Source organism: Nomascus leucogenys, chromosome 23 (genome assembly GCF_006542625.1).
Source record: "Nomascus leucogenys isolate Asia chromosome 23, Asia_NLE_v1, whole genome shotgun sequence".
Classification (NCBI taxonomy): domain Eukaryota; kingdom Metazoa; phylum Chordata; class Mammalia; order Primates; family Hylobatidae; genus Nomascus; species Nomascus leucogenys.
Window position 1 is genome coordinate 21,445,184 of NC_044403.1, and position 20,219 is coordinate 21,465,402.

Genomic DNA, 20,219 nt, shown 5'->3' on the forward strand with positions numbered 1-20,219 from the left:
AGCCTGGGCGACAGAGCAAGACACCATCTCGAAAAAAAAAAAAAAAAAAAAAAAAAAAAAAAAAAAAAAAAAAAAAAAAAAAAGGACAAAATCTCAACTCTTGAGAAATCTGAGGTGTGATGATAAATGCTTCTTTGAGTACAATGACAGACTGAAAATCGTTTTCTCTCCAAAAAATTAAGGTCACTAAAAAGTTTCCTCTGGTAGTAAGATTTTTCCTTTTCTGTCCTGATAAACACTAAAATAAGTAATTCTAGATTACTAAGGTGTCACAGAACATGTATATTTCCCAATCAGCTTGTGCTTGAAGCAAGCTGTGACTTAGTTTTATGAGAAATCCAGGTGCTACAGAGGAAGCCTTATTAACCAAAGGCCTTTGAAAAGACTGCACCAGGTTGCAGCAGTTTCAACAAGCTTACCAATTGTTTTAGTCTAGTGACATCTAGTGGTAAATGTGTTGTTAAACACAGGACTGCTATAAATTTAATTACTACATTAAAAGAAGGTCATCTTATTTAAAAAATGGCAAAATATGAGAAAGACCTATGGTATTTATTATTAATTTGCCTTTGGCCTATGTAACTGTTAACTCTCTGTTGGATTTATTTTTTTCCTTCTCTTATGGCTGAGAAAAATTAATTTTGATATAACATAAGATTTACTGAAATAAAAAGATACTGATACTTTAAGTTAGAGAAAAGTCCTCCATTAAAAAAGATCGAAGAGCAGGCCAGGAGCAGGGGCTCATGCCTGTAATCCCAGCACTTTGGGAGGCCAAGGCAGGAGGATCACGGGGTCAGGAGATCGAGACTATCCTGGCTAACACGGTGAAACCCTGTCTCTACTAAAAATACAAAAAGTTAGCCGGGCGTGGTGGCGGGCGCCTGTAGTCCCAGCTACTCGGGAGGCTGAGGCAGGAGAATGGCGTGAACCTGGGAGGCAGAGCTTGCAGTGAGCCGAGATCGCGCCACTGCACTCCAGCCTGGGCAACAGAGCGAGACTCCGTCTCAAAAAAAAAAAAAAAAAAAAAAAAAAGACTGAAGAGCAAAGCAATCCCAATTGTCACCTCTTCCAAAAATCCTGCAAATCAAAACAGACTTTTTGTTCATAAATACTTACTTACTGACACTTTCATACGCTGCTAAAAATGTTTAGAAAACAGGATTACACACCAGGCATGGTGGCTCACACCTGTAATCCCAGCACTTTGGGAGGCCGAGGCGGGCGGATCATGAGGTCAGGAGTTTGAGACCAGCCTGGCCAACATGGCGAAACCCCGTCTCCACTAAAAATACAAAAATTAGCTGGGCGTGGTGGTGGGCACCTATAATCCCAGCTACTCGGGAGGGTGAGGCAGGAGAATCACTTGAACCCAGGAGGCGGAGGTTGCAGCGAGCTGAGATTGCACCATTGCACTCCAGCCTGGGCTGGACTCCAGCTCAAAAAAAAAAACATGATTACTAACTTTTGCTGATGATTTTCACCAGTTTGTAGAAGCAAATGATTATCTATCCAAACACATTCTTTAAAATGTCACTTTGCATTTCACTGGCTTTCTGTGAAACTGAATTTTGATGGAAAAAAATATTTAAACATTATTAAATACCTATGACTGTTGCTGTTGTTTCAGAGACAGGGTGTCACTCTGTTGCCCATGCTGGAGTGCCATGGTATGATTGGACCTCACTGTAGCCTCAAACTCCTGGAATCAAGAGAGCTTCCCATCTCAGCCTCCTAAGTAGCTGGGACTACAGGACTACCAGCACATGCCACCATGCCCAGCTAATTTTGTAAATTTTTTGTAGAAATGAGGTCTATGTTGCCCAGGCTGGTCTCAAACTCCTGGCCTCAAGCAATCCTCCTGCCTCAGCTTTCCAAAATGCTATGATCACAGGCATGAGCCACTGCACCATGCCAACTATGACAGTTTTAAGATTCCTCTACAGGCCAGGCACAGTGGCTCACACCTGTAATCCTAGCACTTTGGGAGGCCGAGGCGGGTGGATCACCTGAGGTCAGGAATTCGAGACCAGCCTGGCCAACATGGTAAAACATCGTCTCTATAAAAAAAATACAAAAATTAGCCGGGCATGGTGGCAGGCACCTGTAATCCCAGCTACTCAGGAGGCTGAGTCGGGAGAATTGCTTCAACCCAGGAGGCAGAGGTTGCAGTGAGCCAAGATGGCACCATTGCACTCCAGCCTGGGCAACGGAGACTCCATCTCAAAAGAAAAAGAAAAAGGAAAAGAAAATCAAAGCAGTATATCCCAAATACAAACTTGGTTAATTTTTTTTTTTTTTTGAGACAGTCTCACTCTGTCACCTAGGCTGGATGCAGTGACACAATCTCAGCTCACTGCAACCTCTGCCTCCTGCATTCAAACGATCGTCCCACCTCAGCCTCCCCAGTAGCTGATTACAGCTGTGTGCCACCACGCCTGGTTAATTTTTTTGTTTTTAGTGGAGATGGGGTTTCACCATGTTGGCCAGGGTGGTCTCAAACTCCTGACCTCAAGTGATCCACCCACCTCAGCCTCCCAAAGTGCTGCAATTACAAGCATGAACTATCGTGCCCGACCTGGTTAAGAATTCTTTTTGCCATCTTTTCTTTTATTTTATTTTATTTGAGACACGGTCTTATTCTGCCACCCAGGCTGGAGTACAGTGCTATGAACACCGCTCGACCTCCCAGGGTCAAGTGATCCTCCCACCTCAGCCTCCCAAGTAGCTGGGAGTACAGGTGCACACCACCACACCCAGATAAACTTTTTTTTTTTTTTTGGTAGTACAGACAGGGTCTCACCATGTTGTTCAGGCTGGTCTCAAACTCCTGGGCTCAAGTAATCCTCCCACCTTGGGGTCCCAAAGTGCTGGAATTAGAGGCATGAGCCACTGTGACTGGCCAGCATCTTTTAAACATATGTTTTAAAATATATATAGAAGACTTTTAAACTAAGAATACCCTCAGCCGGGTGCGGTGGCTCACACCTGTAATCCCAGCACTTTGGGAGGCTGAGGCGGGCGGATCACGAGGTCAGGAGATCGAGACCATCCTGGCTAACACAGTGAAACCCCATCTCTACTAAAAATACAAAAAAAAATTAGCCAGACGTGGTGGCAGGCGCCTGTAGTCCCAGCTACTCGGGAGGCTGAGGCAGGAGAATGGCGTGAACCCGGGAGGCAGAGCTTGCAGTGAGCCGAGATTGCACCACTGCACTCCAGCCTGGGCAACAGAGCGAGACTCCGTCTCAAAAAAAAAAAAAGAATACTCTCTGCAACCGTGCCTTCTCTATGTAGCTATGTGCTATTCATCCCTCAAAGCTCAGCTCAATTCTACTTCCTCTGGGAAGCCTGCCCCAAATTTCCAGGCCAAATTAATAATTATCTCCTCTATGTTTATCTACTCTTTGGGACATGTGGCCAGTATTACTAATATGATATTATTATGACTACTTGCCTGTCTAAATCACTTACAAAACAATCAGGTCCTAAAGGGCAGCAACTATGTCTTCTATTTTTTTGTATCTGCACTATCTGACCACATCAGGCACTTAGTAGGTGTTTATCAATATGTTGCAGAAATGAATGACCAATTAAAGGCTGCTGGCAGGAGGCTCTTAAGTAAAATGGAAAAACTGCTATCGGACAGAAAAATATGGATTAAAAAGCATTTTTTAAAGGATTTCTGCTTCTGCACATGAAGGATTAACTGCTATTATGCAACAATAAACAACTAGAAAACCAGACAAAAATATATGAAACACTCATTTCCGATATCGTATAACAGGCAGCACAGGACTTTGATCCCTGAAAAGGAAAACAAGCCCTACCATTTTCCCAGCTTATTACCTGAAGCCAGTTTCCAAGAGGCAGACCAGGGAGGTGTCTTGGTCGGTACAGGCTTCTACAACAAGAATACCATAAACTGGATGGCTTAAACAACATACATTTATTTCTCACAGTTCTGGAGGCTGGGAAGTACAAGATTTAGGTGCTGGCAGATTGGGTATTTGGTGAGGGCACTCTTCCTGGTTTGCAAATGGCTGTCTTCTCCTTGTGTCCTCACATGGCTAAGAACAGAAGGAGGAAGCAACCTCTCTCCCCTCTCTTCTTGTAATGGCGTGACTCCCATGACATGAGGGCTCCCCACTCATGACCAAATCACTTCCCAAGGCCCCATCTCCTAATACAGCATATTGGGGATTACAATTTCAACCTGTGAATTGGGGGGAGACATAATCATTCAGTCCATAGCAGGATGGACATCAAAAAAAGCCCAGCAGCCTCACTGAGTTAGAGAGAGAGCAAAGTTTGCAGAAACTAAAGTGGGTAGGATTTGCACAACAGAATATTGGAGAGAAGGGGGCAGCCTTGAGATCTGCACAGGGTACGCTTAAATCTCTGAAAACATCATCTGCAAATTTGTAAGGTGAAATTCCAGAGACTGGAGAAAACTAGAGAGAAGCAGCAGGTCAAACATTTTCTGAAGAGCTCATGTTCCCACTAGCCACAGCGGAGAGACTTCATGATACACAAGGCAACAGGTATAGTACTCAGAAGGATTTCACCTTAGTAGTGAGACTAAATTAAACTAGGCAAAGACTGCACTAGATGAGCCCTAACGATATTTAAAAAAAAACATGGGAAGGGTCCAAATGACTACAATTAACTTAACCATATGTACATGCGAGAACAAAGTCTGGTATCCTTAAAGGAATAAAATGAAATCCAGGCCAGGTGTGGTGGTGCATGCCTGTAATCCCAACAATTTGGTGGACTGAAGCAGGCGGATTGCTTGAGCCCAGGGGGGTTGAGGCTGCAGTGAGCCACGGTGGTGCCACTGCACTCTAGCCTGGGCAACAGAGCAAGATCCTGTGTCTAAAAGGAAAAAAAAAACTTAGTAAAGTAAATTTTAAAATAAATGCACTCTAATCCCAGCACTTTAGGAAGCCGAGGCAGGTGGATCACCTGAGGTCAGGAATTCAAAACCAGCCTGGCCAACATGGCAAAACCCCGTCTCTACTAGAAGTACAGAAATTAGCTGGGCATGGTGGCGGGTGGCTGAAATCCCAGCTACTCAGGAAACTAAGGCACGAGAATTGCTTGAACCCCGGAGGCAGAGGCTGCAGTGAGCTGACATCGTGCCATTGCACTCCAGCCTGGGCAACGAGGGCAAAACTCCCTCTTAAAAATAAAATTAAAATAAAATAAAAGTACTCATATGTTCAAAAAGTAGAGGGAAACATAAGCATGATAAGCAGAGAGATCAAAGACATTTAAGGGGGAGAATCTAAAGCTGAAAAAAAGCAGTACAGACATGACAGAAAAAAAGACCATTGAACATGGAAACACAGCAGTAAAAATTATCCAAAGTAAGAACAGAAAGGAAAAGACTAAAAATAAAAATTGAAAGGTGTGTCAGTGATCTGTGAGAAAATATCAAGTGGTCTAACATCGAACTGGAGTCCCACAAAAAGCAGCTGGTGGGAGCAGAAAAATATTGGAAGACATAATGACCAACGTATTTGATTAAAAGTACAAACCTGCGGATCAAAGGACATAGAGAACATATTAGTGTGAACTTATCATTTTCAATATATAGAAAATATAGGCCAGGCATGGTGGCTCACACCTGTAATCCCAGTACTTTGGGAGGCTGAGACAGGTGGATCGCTTGCGCCCAGGAGTTTGAAACTAGCCTAGGCAACACTGGGAAACCCCATCTCTACAAAAAATACAAAAAGATTAGTTGGGCGTGGTGGCACGCACCTGTAGTCCCGGCTACTCAGGAGGCTGAGATAGGAGGACTCCTTGAGCCCAGGAGGTCAAAGTTGCAGTGAGCCGTGATTGTGCCACTGCACTCCAGCCAGGGTGAAAGGGCAAGATCGTGTTGCCAAATATATGAACATATAAAAAATAAACACAGGTATAAATGTGTGGGTGTGTATCTATGGATTCCCTAGTTAAAACTTCTGAGAAGGTCCGGAAACGGATTCTAAATACGACCCTTCACTAAAAGAACCAGGGTTCCTTTAAGAAATACCTGATTCTAGAGCTGGGGCCATGGAAGAATAAGACAAGTCTGGAACATTATATCGTGCCAGAAAATAAAGACATTTTCAAAGAATAAGGGGAATATGTTAAAAGGACACAGCAGGCCAGGCGCAGTGGCTCACGCCTGTAATCCCAGCACTTTGGGAGGCCGAGGCGGGCAGATCACGAGGTCAGGAGATCAAGACCATCCTGGCTAACACAGTGAAACCCCGTCTCTACTAAAAATACAAAAAATTAGCTGGGCGTGGTGGCGGGCACCTGTAGCTACTCGGGAGGCTGAGGCAGGAGAATGGCGTGAACCCAGGAGGCAGAGCTTGCAGTGAGCCGAGATCACGCCACTGTACTCCAGCCTGGGCCACAGAGCGAGACTCCGTCTCCAGAAAAAAAGGACACAGGAAGTTAGATTGAAGATGCTGTCACTGGCCAATTTTGGAACATTTTGAGATTGAAAAATAATGATAATAACAGATTACGTACAACTCATTGGATAAAATAGGAGCTGACTGTTCCACACTGATTTGAATAAATAAATGGGGAGATGAGAAACCTATTCCTTCCAATAGAATATAAACTAATAAATGTAGAAGGAATGAAAAAATTAGAAAACAGTTATTTGGTAGCCATCACAGCATAATTAATTCAAGCAAGAATCATCAATAGATATTATAACTGATGAAACAAAGGTAGATTTAAAAAATGAGATTTCATGGAGTCTCACAATATCTCCTCAAAAACTTAGTAATTACACCAAAAAATGACTTTATAACAAAAGTAGGCAAAAAAAAGTTCAGATAGATAAAAACAGGACTTTTTTCCAGCTGACCTGTACTGCAAGATACGCTAAAAGAAGTCCTTTAAACTAAAAATAAATGACATCAAATGGAAACTGGACAAAGGGATTAGGAATTCTGGAAATGTTAACTATGTGGGTAAACATCACATTCTATATATAGTTCTTTTCTTCTCTTAATCGCTTCCAAAGATATATTGTTAAAACAATATATGTGTGTGTGTGTGTGTGTGTGTGTATGTATGTGTGTGTGTATAAAACCACTACGGGATTTCTAACGTATGTAAATGCAATATATATGAAAGCAATAGCACAAAGAAGTGAAGGTGGGCCAGGCGTGGTGGCTCATGCCTGTAATCCCAGCATTTTGGGAGGCCGAGGCAGGCAGATTCAACTGAGGTCAGGAGTTCGAGACCAGCCTGACCAACATGGTGAAACACCATCTCTACTAAAAATAAAAAAATCAGACAGGCATGGTGACACACACCTGTAGTCCCAGCTACTTGAGAGGCTGAGGCACAAGAATCACTTGAACTGGAGAGGCAGAGGTTGTAGTGAGCTGAGATTGTGCCAGTGCACTCTCTCCTGGGCCACAGAGCAAGACTTTTTCTCAAAAAAAAAAAAAAAAAAAAAAAAAAAAAAAGAAGTGGGGGGGGGTGGTGAATGAAACCACACCATTGAAAGGTTCCTACATTTTACATGAAGTGATACAATAGTAATTCTAAATGAACTATGAAAAATATGAAGACTATATTGTAACCTCTAGAGTAACCACTAAAAAAGTAATGCAAAAGAGTATAACTTAGCCAAAAAAAAAACTAAAATGGAATATGTACTAAAAAAAAATTTTTTTAAATGCAAGGAAGCAGGAAAGGAGTATGAAAGTAACCGAAAGTACGAAATGGGAGACCTAAATCCAACCATATCAATTTACACACCAATTAAAAAGCAGACAATCAGCCTAAATACAAAAGCAAGACCCTACTATATGCTGTCTACAAGAGACGCCCTTTAAATATAAAGACATAAATCGATAAAAATAAGTAAAGAATAGTAAAAGGTATACTATGCAAATAGTAAGAGTAAGAAAGCTGGAGTGGCTATATTGATAGAAGACAAATTAGACTACAAGACGGGGTAATAACACATAGATAGGACATTTTCGTAAAGATGGAAGGATCGATATAATAATCATTAACACATATCTGCCTAATAATAGACTTTCAAAACACACAAAGTAGAAACCAGTGGAATAAACGGAATAGACAATTAACATAAATGGCTGGATATTTGAATACCTCTGTTTCATTAAGTGATCAAATTAATGAAGTAAATCAATATGCACACACAAGATTTGAACATCACCATTTCTTGACCTAATTGATATTTATAGAACACTACACCCATTAACTACAGAACACATTCTTTTCAAGTGTACATTACTCGCCTAAGAAGATGCAGTGTTTGTTGAATAAATAAAATGAATAAATACATAATACACAAGTGGAAGATGGAACATGCTGAATTTAAAGTGACTGTATGGACAAACAGAACAAGACATTGGACAAACAGAACAAGGAGTTGAAGCTGGACAGGTGCAGTGGCTGACACCTATAATCTCAGTGCTCTGGGAGGCCAGAGTGGGAGGTCTGCTTGAGCCCAGGAGCTTGAGACCAGCTTGGACAACAGAGTGACACCCTGTCTCTAAATTAAAAAAAAAAAAAATTAGCCAGGTGTGGTGCGTCTGTGGTCCCAGCTCCTTGGGAGGCTGAGGTCGGAAGATCACTTGTGCCCGGGAGGTCAAGGCTGCAGTGAGCTATGACTGTGCACTCTAGCCTGGATGACAGATCAAAACCCCATCTCAAAAAAAAAAAAAAAAAAAAAAGAAGAAGAAGGAAAAGAAAAAAAAGTTGAAGTTGATGACAGAGACTTACAATCATCTTGATGTCTATATTTCAGAATACCTAAAGCTCCTTAGAATCTTGGTTTTCCAAAAGAGCACTAGGCAAAATGCTGTGCAGAGAGGAACAGAGACTAATGAGTAGATTAAAAAAAAACAAAACAAAAACAGAATACCACTGGGTGGGGAGGTATCATAAGCCAAAGGAAGGGAGATTTAACAAGTGGGATAGAAACCTATGTTAAATATGGAAAAGAAGAGGAGGATGTGGAGTGAGAAAAAAACTTCAAGCATGAAAAGAAAACACTAGTAATCCTCCAAAGCAGCAAATATGGATGAAGTTATGTATATGAGAGCCTGTCCAGGGGAACTTCCCAAATGGCAGAGGTATCAAGGATGCAGGGACAGCATGCAGCGGCCACGGAGTCAGTAAGTTTGGCAGCAGAAATGAGAAAAGAGGAAGCATGGTAGCCAGGAGGGCAACTAAATCGAAAGAAAGTGTTCGTCTTCTGTTTTTAAGATGGGAAGAGCTGTGTATCTGAACAAGAGGAAAGAGGTCCACTAAGCTAGGTGCGAGACAAAAAAGAAAAGGACAGGAGCGAAGTCCTAGCAAATGGAAAGAGTGAAACAGAATGGCATTAAGTTTCAGAGAAAGGCATGAATACCTTATCTGAGACTTAATGGAAAGAAACAAGAATGGATACAGGCACACAGAGATTTATGGGAGTGAGGGAAAAGATGAGGGTGTTCTGGTGAGACAGCTTCACTTTCTCAATGTTGAAAGCAACCATTCACCTGGTACTTCCCACTCTTCTGAGTAAGGCTAACCCAATGCTGGTAAACAGCTATGTTTATTTTTGTTTTTGTTTTTACACACAACTCACACTTCTCTGAATAGCCATGTTTAAAAGCTTAACTGAAGAGCTATTACAAATACAAATCTATTAAGTAATCAGGAATAAGTCATCATCTTTCCAATAAGGTATTTGGGGGAAAATATACTTAGGATTACCCCCGGGTTTAGAGATTACCTTTAAGCCATTCAGAGAAGACTGTGGCTCTGATTAAGATCCATTCTCTTGTCCCTTCCTTTGGCTGCCATTTTCCAATGCAATGACAAGGTCTGACAGCTGGTAGAGGCAGACATCTGATGAATGCAGACTTTTATTTGTCCAGATGATAGAAGAATGTGAAGAAACTGGTCATTTGAAATCTAGCTCCATCATGCTCTCCTTATCGCCCTTTTTCCATTGCTTCATTCTTCCCTAGCTACACTTTCAAGCTCCAATTCTCAATGTTCCGTGTGATTTGAAAGCTTTCACTGCTGTTCCATGAGATTTCGCTCCACTATGAAAAGCCCCAGGCTCCTTTTAATTATCAAAATCTGCTTCACATGCATCATGTTCTTAACAACCAAACACCAAACTCCCAACAAAGCTGCTTAGTATCACTTCAGTATTTACACTGTATATGTTTGATCATCCTTGTTATTAACAAGGACAGCCCCTTCCATAGGCAGCAAGACAATCTCTTATGTTGTATCCAAGGTCAGTAACAAAAATGATAGATTGGTTGCAAAGAATGTCACATGCATGCATGTGTGTAAATACGCATACATTCATCTAAGAGTGAATAATTATTTTTGTAACTTTTATATATAAAACATCAACCATATTACTTTTCTCTTGCAAATATTTCATTTCTATAGAATGACATACAATAGAGTGGGATTCATTAAAAAATATGACTGGTTGAATTTCAAGTAAGAAATCTATACAGGGTTTGTTAACTTCTTGGAATCTTGCTAACTTACATCAAGTCTACTATTTTGCCTTTGTGTTCTGTCACGGCCATTCGTGGCTACTTTCTAATTTTCTAATCTTTCATTTCCTATAAAATGCTTTACATGTCAAAATAAATTACTAATTCAGACATTGCTATGAAAAACAGAAATCCCTTTGATAAAAAAAAGGAACAGATATTTGGATTATGGAGCATAAATTATACTCTGGTATATTTATGCAAAAGGGTTAAGGCCAAAGAAAGAATCTGCTTGCTTATTAAAAATGCAAACATTACCTCAGTCATACAAATAGCCCCAAACTCGCCCAGCCACTGCCTCTGCAGATCACCCACCAGCATTAGCATTACATCATATGACATTATGAAACAATAGTGAACTCTGTGTAATACTTGAATATATTGTTTTGAAAGAATAAACTGTCATTAAGTTGAATAAAAGCTTTCTGAAATCAAACCTGGGGGGTACAGCCTTCACTGTGTGGCCTTTTTACTATTTTGAGGAAAGGCCTCATCCTGAAAGCAGGAAAGGGGGGAAAAAGAGATCAGGGTATAAAGGCAACAGTGGTGCGTGGCCCCTGCAGCAGCCCAGCAGGCAGAGGGTAGGGCTTTTAATTATCAGGCAGAACAATGTCAAAGCAGGAGGCTCTGCAACAAATGCTGCACCTCAAAACCCAAACAACCTTATACCCACCACGCTAGTTCCTGTATATCCTAGTGATTTCTATAATGGGCTTTGCTAGAATTGGAAACTAAGTCTTATTCTATGTCCTGATGCAATCTTAAAATGTGCTATCACTTACAGCCATGTGACTTTAGCAATTAATTTAAGCTCTCTAGGCCTCAATATTTTAATCTATAAAAACGGAAAGAACAATAGCTATTACGTAGAAGCATGGGGGATAAGATACGTTATCATAATTATACTTCTCATTTCCACCCCCTTTGCCTATCTTTCCTAATCACAGCCCAAGATGTTTCGTCTTCACAAGTGAAACATGAGCATCACCTTAAATGTTCGCTAGCTTTTTGTTTGCTATAGTCTGGCCACAGCCACATGTTGTCTAGATTCATGCCATTCTCATCAAGTGGGGGTTGGGGTGGGGGGGGGATGAATTATAGAAACTATTTTCTATAGTATTTTTAAAAACTCGGGCCAGGCATGGTAGCTCATGCCTGTAGTCTTAGCACTTTGGGAGGCTAAGGTGGGAGGAGCACTGGAGTCCAGGAGCTCGAGACCAACATGGGCAACATAGTGAGACCCTGTCTCTACAAAAAAAAAAAAAAAAAAAATGTATTTTAATTAGCCGGGTGTGGTGGTGCACACTGTAGTCGCAGCTACTCTGGAAGCTGAGGTGGGAGGATCGCTTGAGCCCAGGAGGTGGAGGCTGCAGTGAGCCATGATCTCATCTCTACCTTCCTTAACCAAATCCCGGATAACCTCTTCCTGTAACCTGCTCCTTACTAGCCTTCCTCCTTCCTACACCTATTCTCAATGTTCTTAATAACCAAGGCTCAAAGAGGTGGAAAAACAAAGCCAGACAACCTAATAGTTGGTGGCAAAGTCCCAGTTAAAACTCATTTATCAATGCAACCAGGTCCAGTTGCATTGCATTAACTGCATCACATTAATTACTCACTTTTAGGGCACTCAGTGATGATTTATTTATTTTGAGACACAGTCTTGCTCTGTCGCCCAGATTGGAGTGCAGTGATGCAATCTTGGCTCACTGCAACCTCCACCTCTTGGGCTCAAGCGATACTCCCACCTCAGCCTCCTGAGTAGCTGGAACTACAGGTGCCCACCACCATGCCCGGCTAAATTTTGTATTTTTTGTAGAGACAGGGTTTTGCCATGTTGGCCAGGCTAGTTTCAAACTCCTGTGCTCAGGTGATCCAACTGCCTTGACCTTCCAAAGTGCTAGGATTACAGGCGTGAGCCACCATGGCCAGCCCTCAGTGATGACTTCAAATCTGAGGTCAGCTTCCCTTAACACCAAGTCTTCTCCTAGATATTTCCCCTACTAGTGATTATCATAAAATGAATTACAGTTGATCCTTCAATAACAACATGGGTCTGAACCACATGGGTCCACTTAGATGGGGATTTTCTTCTACCTCTGTCACCCCTAAGACACCAAAACTAACCCCTCCTTTTCCTCCTTCTCGGCCTACTCAACGTGAAGACAATGATGAAGATCTTTCTGATGATCTACTTCCACTTAATGAATAGTTAATATACTTTCTCTTCCTTATAATTTTATTTTTTTTTTTTTTTTTGAGACCAGGTCTCACTCTGTCGCCCAGGCTGGAGTGCAGTGGCACGATCACGGCTCACTGCAACCTCTGCCTCCCGGGTTCAAGTGATTCTTGTGCCTCAGCCTCCCAAGTAGCTGGGACTACAGCTACACGCCACCACACCCAACTAATTTTTGTATTTTTAGTAGAGATGGGGCGTCACCATGGTGGCCAGGCTGATCTCGAATTCCTGACCTGAAGTGATCCGTCCTCCTCGACATCCCAAAGTACTAGGATTACAGGCATGAGCCACTGTGCCTGGCCTTCCTTATAATTTTCTTAATACATTTTCTTTTCTCTAGTTTACTTTATTGTAATAATACAGTATATAATAGATATAACACAAAAGATGTGTTAATCAACTGTTTATGCTATCCGTAAGGCCTCTAGTAAACAGAAGGCTATTAGTAGTTAAGTTCTGGCTCTGCTGAAAGTTACATGCAGATTTTTTTTTTTTTTTTCTGAGATGGAGTTTCACTCTTGTTGCCCAAGCTGGAATGCAATGGTACAGTCTCGGCTCACTGCAACCTCCATCTCCCGGTTCTAGCAATTCTCCTGCCTCAGCCTCCTGAGTAGCTGAGTTTACAGGTGTACACCACCACACCCAGCTAATTTTTTTTTTTTTTTTTTTTTTTTTTTTGAGATGGAGTCTTCGCTCTGTCACCCAGGCTGGAGTGCAGTGGCACAATCTTGGCTCACTGCAAGCTCCGCCTCCCAGGTTCATGCCATTCTCCTGCCTTAGCCTTCCAAGTAGCTGGGACTACAGGCACCCGCCACCACACCTGGCTAGTTTTTTTTGTACTTTTAGTAGAGACGGGGTTTCACCGTGTTAGCCAGGATGGTCTCGATCTCCTGACCTCGTGATCCACCCGCCTTGGCCTCCCAAAGTGCTGGGATTATAGGCGTGAGCCACAGCACCTGGCCGGTTTTTCTCTTTTTTGAGACAGGATCTCACTCTGTCACCTAGGCTGAAGTGTACTGACATGACTACTGCTCTCTTCACCCTTGACCTCCTGGGCTCAAGCGATCGTCCTACGTCAGCTTCCCAAGTAGCTGGGACGACAGACATGTGCCACCATGCCTGGCTAATTGTTTGTATTATCTGTTGAGACAGAGTCTCATTGTGTTGCCCAGGCTGGTCTTGAACTCTTGGACTCAAGTGATCCTCCTGCCTCAGCCTCCCAAAGTGCTAGAATTACAGGTGTGAGCCACCATGCCCTACTATTGTTAGCTTCTTTAGAGAATCACATTATTCCTCAAAATCATGAAAACTAAGAAGATGAGTAGGCTGGGCAAGGTGGCTCACGCCTGTAATCCCAGCACTTTGGGAGGCCGAGGCGGGTGGATCACCTGAGGTCAGGAGTTTGAGACCAGCCTGGCCAACATGGTGAAACCCCTTCTCAACTAAAAATAATTTTAAAAAATTTAACTTGGCGTGGTGGCAGGCATCTGTAATCTCAGCTACTTCAGGAGGCTGAGGCAGGAGAATCGCTTGAAGCTGGGAGGTGGAGGTTGCAGTGAGCCAAGATCATGCCATTGCACTCCAGCCTGGGTGACAGAGCAAAACTCTAAAAAAAAAAAAAAAAGATGAGTAACAGGATATGTTATTTTACACAAGAGCCAGAATGTTTACCAAAGTCTAACTCTGAGGCCTGTAGGGAAGAAATTGATTAGGAGATAAACCTAATGTAAATGACGAGTTAATGGGTGCCGCACACCAACATGGCACATGTATACATATGTAACAAACCTGCATGTTGTGCACATGTACCCTAGAACTTAAAGTATAATAAAAAAAAAAAAAGAAAGAAATTGAAAGCTTCTATTTCCTTATCTATGAAACAGATAAAGCACTGGTAAGAATAAGACAATATATGGATCATCTATAAAGCACCATTTGTTTTTGTTTTCTAAATAGTGTGGAACAGTGTAATATAGGATTTGACATCAATGAAGAACGTTCAAGTTCAACCTCTCTATATGCCAGCTGCCTTATAAAAGGCTTATAAGAAGCTGATCTTATCCCAACCATTGAAACACATTCAATGATGTAAGAATTAAAGGGATGATGTGTGTATGAGGAGGGGTATTTTAATACAAATAGCTATGTAAATGTAAGATGTTTTACACTGTATTATACCAAGTTAAGTAAACCAGGGCTTTATGTTCATTATTTCCTAATCTTTGGTGGGGGTGAGGGAAGAGGGAACTAAAGGACTCTTACAGCAGAAACACCAGTTAATATAAAATCATCTCCACTACTTAATAGAGATATGAAAATAATAAAGTGGTGGCCTTCGTGTCAAAAGGTAACTACCACAATATATGCTAATTGGGTGGGTAATCTCTCTTCTCAAACACAAACTCTCATATAAAACTGCCGCCAAGATTAATTACAAGTGTATCAGTAGTGATGGAGATTTTCTCTATGGATCTGAACTAGTCCACCCAGTGTCCAGATCACAAATAAGAATGAAAATCTTTCCATGGGAATATAACAGGGAAGGGCCATTTCCAACCTCATTCATTCACTTACTCAGTCCCTATCTTATACCAGATTATATTTCAAGTGCTGGGAATTCAACAGTGAGCAAAAGAGAAAATACCTGCCACCATGGAGCTCACATTCTAGCAGAGAAATATAGACAGTAAACATATTTGCAATAGGTCAATGATAATTAAGTGCTATAGAGAAAAACAGGTAGGGAAAGGGGCTGCAATTTTAATTAGGGAAATCAAGAAAGGCTTCACTGAGAAGATGCCATCTAAGCAAAGACCTAAAGGAGATGAGAGAGCAAGATACATGGATACGTAGAGAGAAAGTAGTAGAGCTACACAAACCTCTCCAGCAAGTTCAGATCAAACAAAATGCAATTCTTTACCTTTCAAAAGGGGCTGGAAGGTTGGAATTTCTTGCAACTTGATGACATCGGGATCGTTGCTGACGTTCCGTGAGGCCTGGGAGCCCTGAGCTACAACCACAATATCATCCATCTTGGCTCTATGCTTGGCTGGTGAAGGAGTCACTGAAAATAAAGTTACACTGCTTAGGAGATGCATATTAGTTAGGCACCTCTGCCTCACCAAAGCAGTTTTTGGTGTAGTGATTAAAAAGAATAATTTTATAAAATGTAGCTATCTTGCAGTTGGGGTTGGGGTGGCGGGGATGAATTATAGAAACTGTTTTCTATAGTATTTTTAAAAACTCAGGCTGGAGCCAGGCACAGTGGCTCATGCATGTAATCTTAGCACTTTGGGAAGCCGAGGCGGGCGGATCACCTGAGGTCAGGAGTTCAAGACCAGCCTGGCCAACATGGCGAAACCCTGTCTCTACTAAAAACACAAAAATCAGCGGGGCATGGTGGCGGGTGCCTGTAATCCCAGCTACTCAGGAGGCTGAGGCAGGAGAATCACTTGGGCCCGAGAGGCAGAGGTTGTGGTGTGCCAAGATCGTGCCACTGCACTCAAGCCTGGGCAAAAGAGTGAGACTCTGTCTCAAAAACAAAAACAAAAACGCCACCTCAGGCTGGGTGTGGTGGCTCGTGCCTGTAATCTCAGCACTTTGAGAGGCTGAGTGGGAGGATCACCAGAGTCCAGGAGTTCAAGACCAACCTGGGCAACATAGTGAGACCCTATCTCTAAAAAAAAAAAAAAAAAAAAAAATTTCTTTTAATTAGTCAGATGTGGTGGTGCACACTGTAGCCCCAGCTACTCAGGAAGCTGAGATGGGAGGATCACTTGAGCCCAGGAGGTCAAGACCACAGTGAGCCATGATCACACCACTGCATGGGTAAGACAGCAAGAGTCTCAAAAAACAAAACAACAACAACAAAAACCCTCAGACCTTACAGGATTTTATTTTGAGGTAGAGCCTCGCTCTGTCGCCAGGCTGGAGTACAGTGGTGCAATCTCGGCTCACTGCAACCTCCGCCTCCTGGTTCAAGTAATTCTCTTGCCTCAGCTTCCTGAGTAGCTAGGACAACAGGCATGCACCACCACATCTGGCTGATTTTTGTATTTTTAGTAGAGATGGGGTTTCACCACATTGGCCAGGCTGGTCTCGAACTCCTGACCTCGTGATCCATCCACCTCGGCCTCCCAAAGTGCTGGCATTATGGGTGTGAGCCATCGCGCCCAGCCCGTTACAGGATTATATAACATGAATGAACTTCTTTCATAACTAAACATTTTCTTTTTCAGCACACAAAAGTATAGGCAGATTGTTTTTACTTTCTCCTTAATTCTCCTGATATCTTGATATATGTATATACCCCTATTTCTAAAATGAGAAATAAAGGGTACAAAATTTAAATGTGACTTGCCCAAAGTCAGCAGTGCTAGACAGTCAGGAAAGGAATTAGAGGTCTGTAAGTTATTGGTACACAAGCCCATCTCTGCGACACTGGAGTTGCAAAGCTGTCTATCCACCCTACCACATCAAGCCAGCTATGTTTAGTAAGCCCAGGAAAAAACCCTGTTCTCAACCCCCAAATGACTGGCCTATTCCTGAGGCTTCAGCCTCCTCACTTTTTTTTTTTTTTTTTTTTAAGTCAAGGTGGCTGGGCACGGTGGGGCTCACGCCTGTAGTCCCAGCACTATTGGGAGGCCAAGGCAGGTGGATCACTTGAGGTCAGGAGTTCGAGATCAGCCTGTCCAACATGGTGAAACCCTATCTCTACTAAAAATACAAAAATTAGCTAGGCATGGCGGCATGTCCCTGCAATCCCAGCTACTTGGGAGGCTGAGGCATGAGAATTGCTTGAACCCGGGAGGCGGAGGTTGCAGTGAGCCAAGATCATGCCACTGCACTCCAGCCTAGGCGACAGTGAGACTCTATCTCAAAAAAAAAAAAAAAAAAAAAAAAAAAGAGTCAAGTCTTACTACATTGCCCAGGCTGGATTTAAACTCCTGGGCTCCAGCAATCCTCCCACCTGGGCCTGAGTAGCTAGGACTACAGCCCCCTCACTCTTAAAATTATAGCATTAGTCCAGGGCAAAAATAGCCAGTAAGTCCATTCTAGGCTGAGGCAAAAATCAGAAATTTGGAGGACAAATAGGGAGATCAATTCAGGTTCCTCGGGAGAAAGTAATCCATTTGGAGGGAAGTGATTCAAATTATAAAGGACTCCCTAGACCAAGAAATCATCCTCTCCCCCAAATATCTTCCAGACTGGGGCAAGAATGAATCTTTAAAGTGTTTTATGCTCTAGAAGGTAATATTCCCAGGCTCATTATAGTCATATCTCAAAGGTTAACCCAGGGATGCCATAGAACTGCTCTGCCTCCTAGAAGCTCGTCTCTGGAGGCTTGGCATTCACTGTTCTAGAAAAATCTCTGCTGCTTTTATTTCTTTTCAAGAAATATTTATTTACCTGTTTTGGTAATTTACCTAACATTTTACAAAAGCCATGCCAGAAATCTTTCCTGCTATAAATTGTGATTCCTCCTTCCCCAGATGCCAGAGGAAAGGGGACTTCAAAACACTCTAGCTAGCCTCTACTACCTTATCTGTAAAATGGGATTACTGAAAAAATTATATGTAAATGTATGTAAAGCACCTAGCACAGGGGAATAGGCAAATTCTAACATCGGAAATGCTCGAATGCTGTTGGTTCATGGGCAAGAAAACAAATTAAAAAGATGCCACACCGCTTCCCCCCAAAATATGTTTCTGCCCTGCCATAGAAGAAAGAATGTCAAAGGTCGCAATTATTATATTTCTTAGATATGACACTCTGGCCCTTCCAAGGAAATAGAAAAACGTAGCAAAGCTAGTAGATACTGCTCACCATTCAAAGCTGCCCCAATCCAGTCCCCAGAATGTAGGTCTGAACTAGCCTTGAAAGTCACACCTTAAAGTGAAACACTCTTAGATCTATTAGCTTGCCTATTTCTGAATTACAGATCCTATCAAGAACAGAGAACTTCTAAAATCTGGGACTCTTTTTAGGCCCCAGATTTAACCAATTTGCATTAGCAACCCCGGAGCTTAACCAAAGCACTCCCAGCTGTCCTAGCGTGTGGGTAACAAAAACAGCAGCAAATGGTCCTCAATTAAACATCAGCTGCTTTATTTATTTATTGAACACTCACTGTATTGCAAACACAATAATCCTCCCATTCTTGTCTCAAACGCTTAGAGAAATCTAAAAATCATGGACAGAGAACAACAATGGAAAACACCAGAGCCTGCCGTCTGGCCAACCTCTACAAGATTAGAAAAGGGACCAAGACACCTTCTGAGAAGAAAAAGCTGTTTCTGGAGACCTTTGCACTCAAGGGTTCAAAGCAAGTGGACACCTATCACATATCCCTTCAGAAAAGGAACCTCTAACACCCGTTTTTAAGAAACAGACTGTTCTTAGAGGTCCTATAATCCATCCACTGTGTGAGCCAAATCTCACTACATTAGCCATGAGCACTAGAGCCAAAAATTAATTAGCTCGTCTTTTAAACAGTAGGCTGTAGCTGGGAAAAACGGCTGTTTTGAAAATAAATAAGGGCACCGGCGCCCGCGCTGGCTTAGCTTGCAGTCACAGGCACTTCCATCAGGGGAATCGAGGCCAGGACAGATGGTTACTTTTTTTTTTTCCTAGTAGCATGGTGAGGGCTTTTTCTGTGCGTTCCCGTCCGCAGTCCCTGACCCCACTAGTCTGGGAGGCAGCCCGCTCTGCAAGCGGACAGGGCGGGCTGGAGGAGGGTGGGAGGTTAGGACACCGACCTGAGGAGTTCAGATCGTTGGGTCGGCTCTCGGCCTCGGAGCTCTGCTCACTGCCCATGGTGCCGGCAGCGGTGGCAGCAGAAGAACGGCGGCCGGGCGGTCACCGCTCCGGCGGCGGGCGACAGGGCAGGGGCCAGGGACCGGGACGGGAAGGCAAGGCAGAGTCTGGGCGCCGCAGCGAGACTAATGTGTGGGGTCGACGCGTCCAGCCCACGCAGGGGCCTGGGTGGCGGGAGAAGGAGAGGCCCTATTTGGGGAACAGAAACGCAAGGAGGCGCGGCGCGAATGCACGCGGCTCGCCCTCCTTTCCGGGAGCCCTAAGACAACCGGCAGATGACACTGGCTTTGCCGCACCTGCGGCCGGCGGGCGGCGCCGCTTTCACTCACTGGTTCACGCGCCGCAAGCTCGCTCCTTCCGGGACGCAGATGGGCGGTGCCGGATACGCCCGACCGTCAGTTCCGGATTAGAAGGCCCCGCCCCCGGCCCGAGGGAGGGGCGGAGAGACCCGCTCCTGCGACTTAAGGCGATGCCACCTTAAAGGGCTTGACTTCCTCGAAGCCAGAACTGCCGAAAAGGGTAAACCCTTTCCTGTTGGAATGATGCGTCACCTTTAAAACACCACCCACACTATTAAGCTCTTCAATACCCACGTGTGA

The 20,219-nt window shown here is 43.1% G+C and overlaps 1 protein-coding gene across 3 annotated transcripts in view; it reads right to left on the reverse strand.

The window, feature by feature from the left end:
* The window catches only part of BORCS5 (BLOC-1 related complex subunit 5), a 111,384-nt gene extending 91,375 nt beyond the window's left edge, over positions 1 to 20,009 (reverse strand). Inside the window, exons 1-2 of one of the 3 annotated variants that reach the window (XM_012502489.2) lie at positions 19,950 to 20,009; positions 15,725 to 15,868 (exon numbers count right to left, since the gene is read on the reverse strand). In XM_012502489.2, coding sequence (XP_012357943.1) covers positions 15,725 to 15,868; position 19,950 — 145 coding nt within the window. In that variant the 5' untranslated portion in view covers positions 19,951 to 20,009. Of the gene's footprint in view, positions 1 to 15,724; positions 15,869 to 19,562 lie in introns of all 3 variants that reach the window. The other 2 variants (XM_003265513.4, XM_012502491.2) reach the window with 2 other exon arrangements.
* Positions 20,010 to 20,219: the final 210 nt, after the last annotated feature.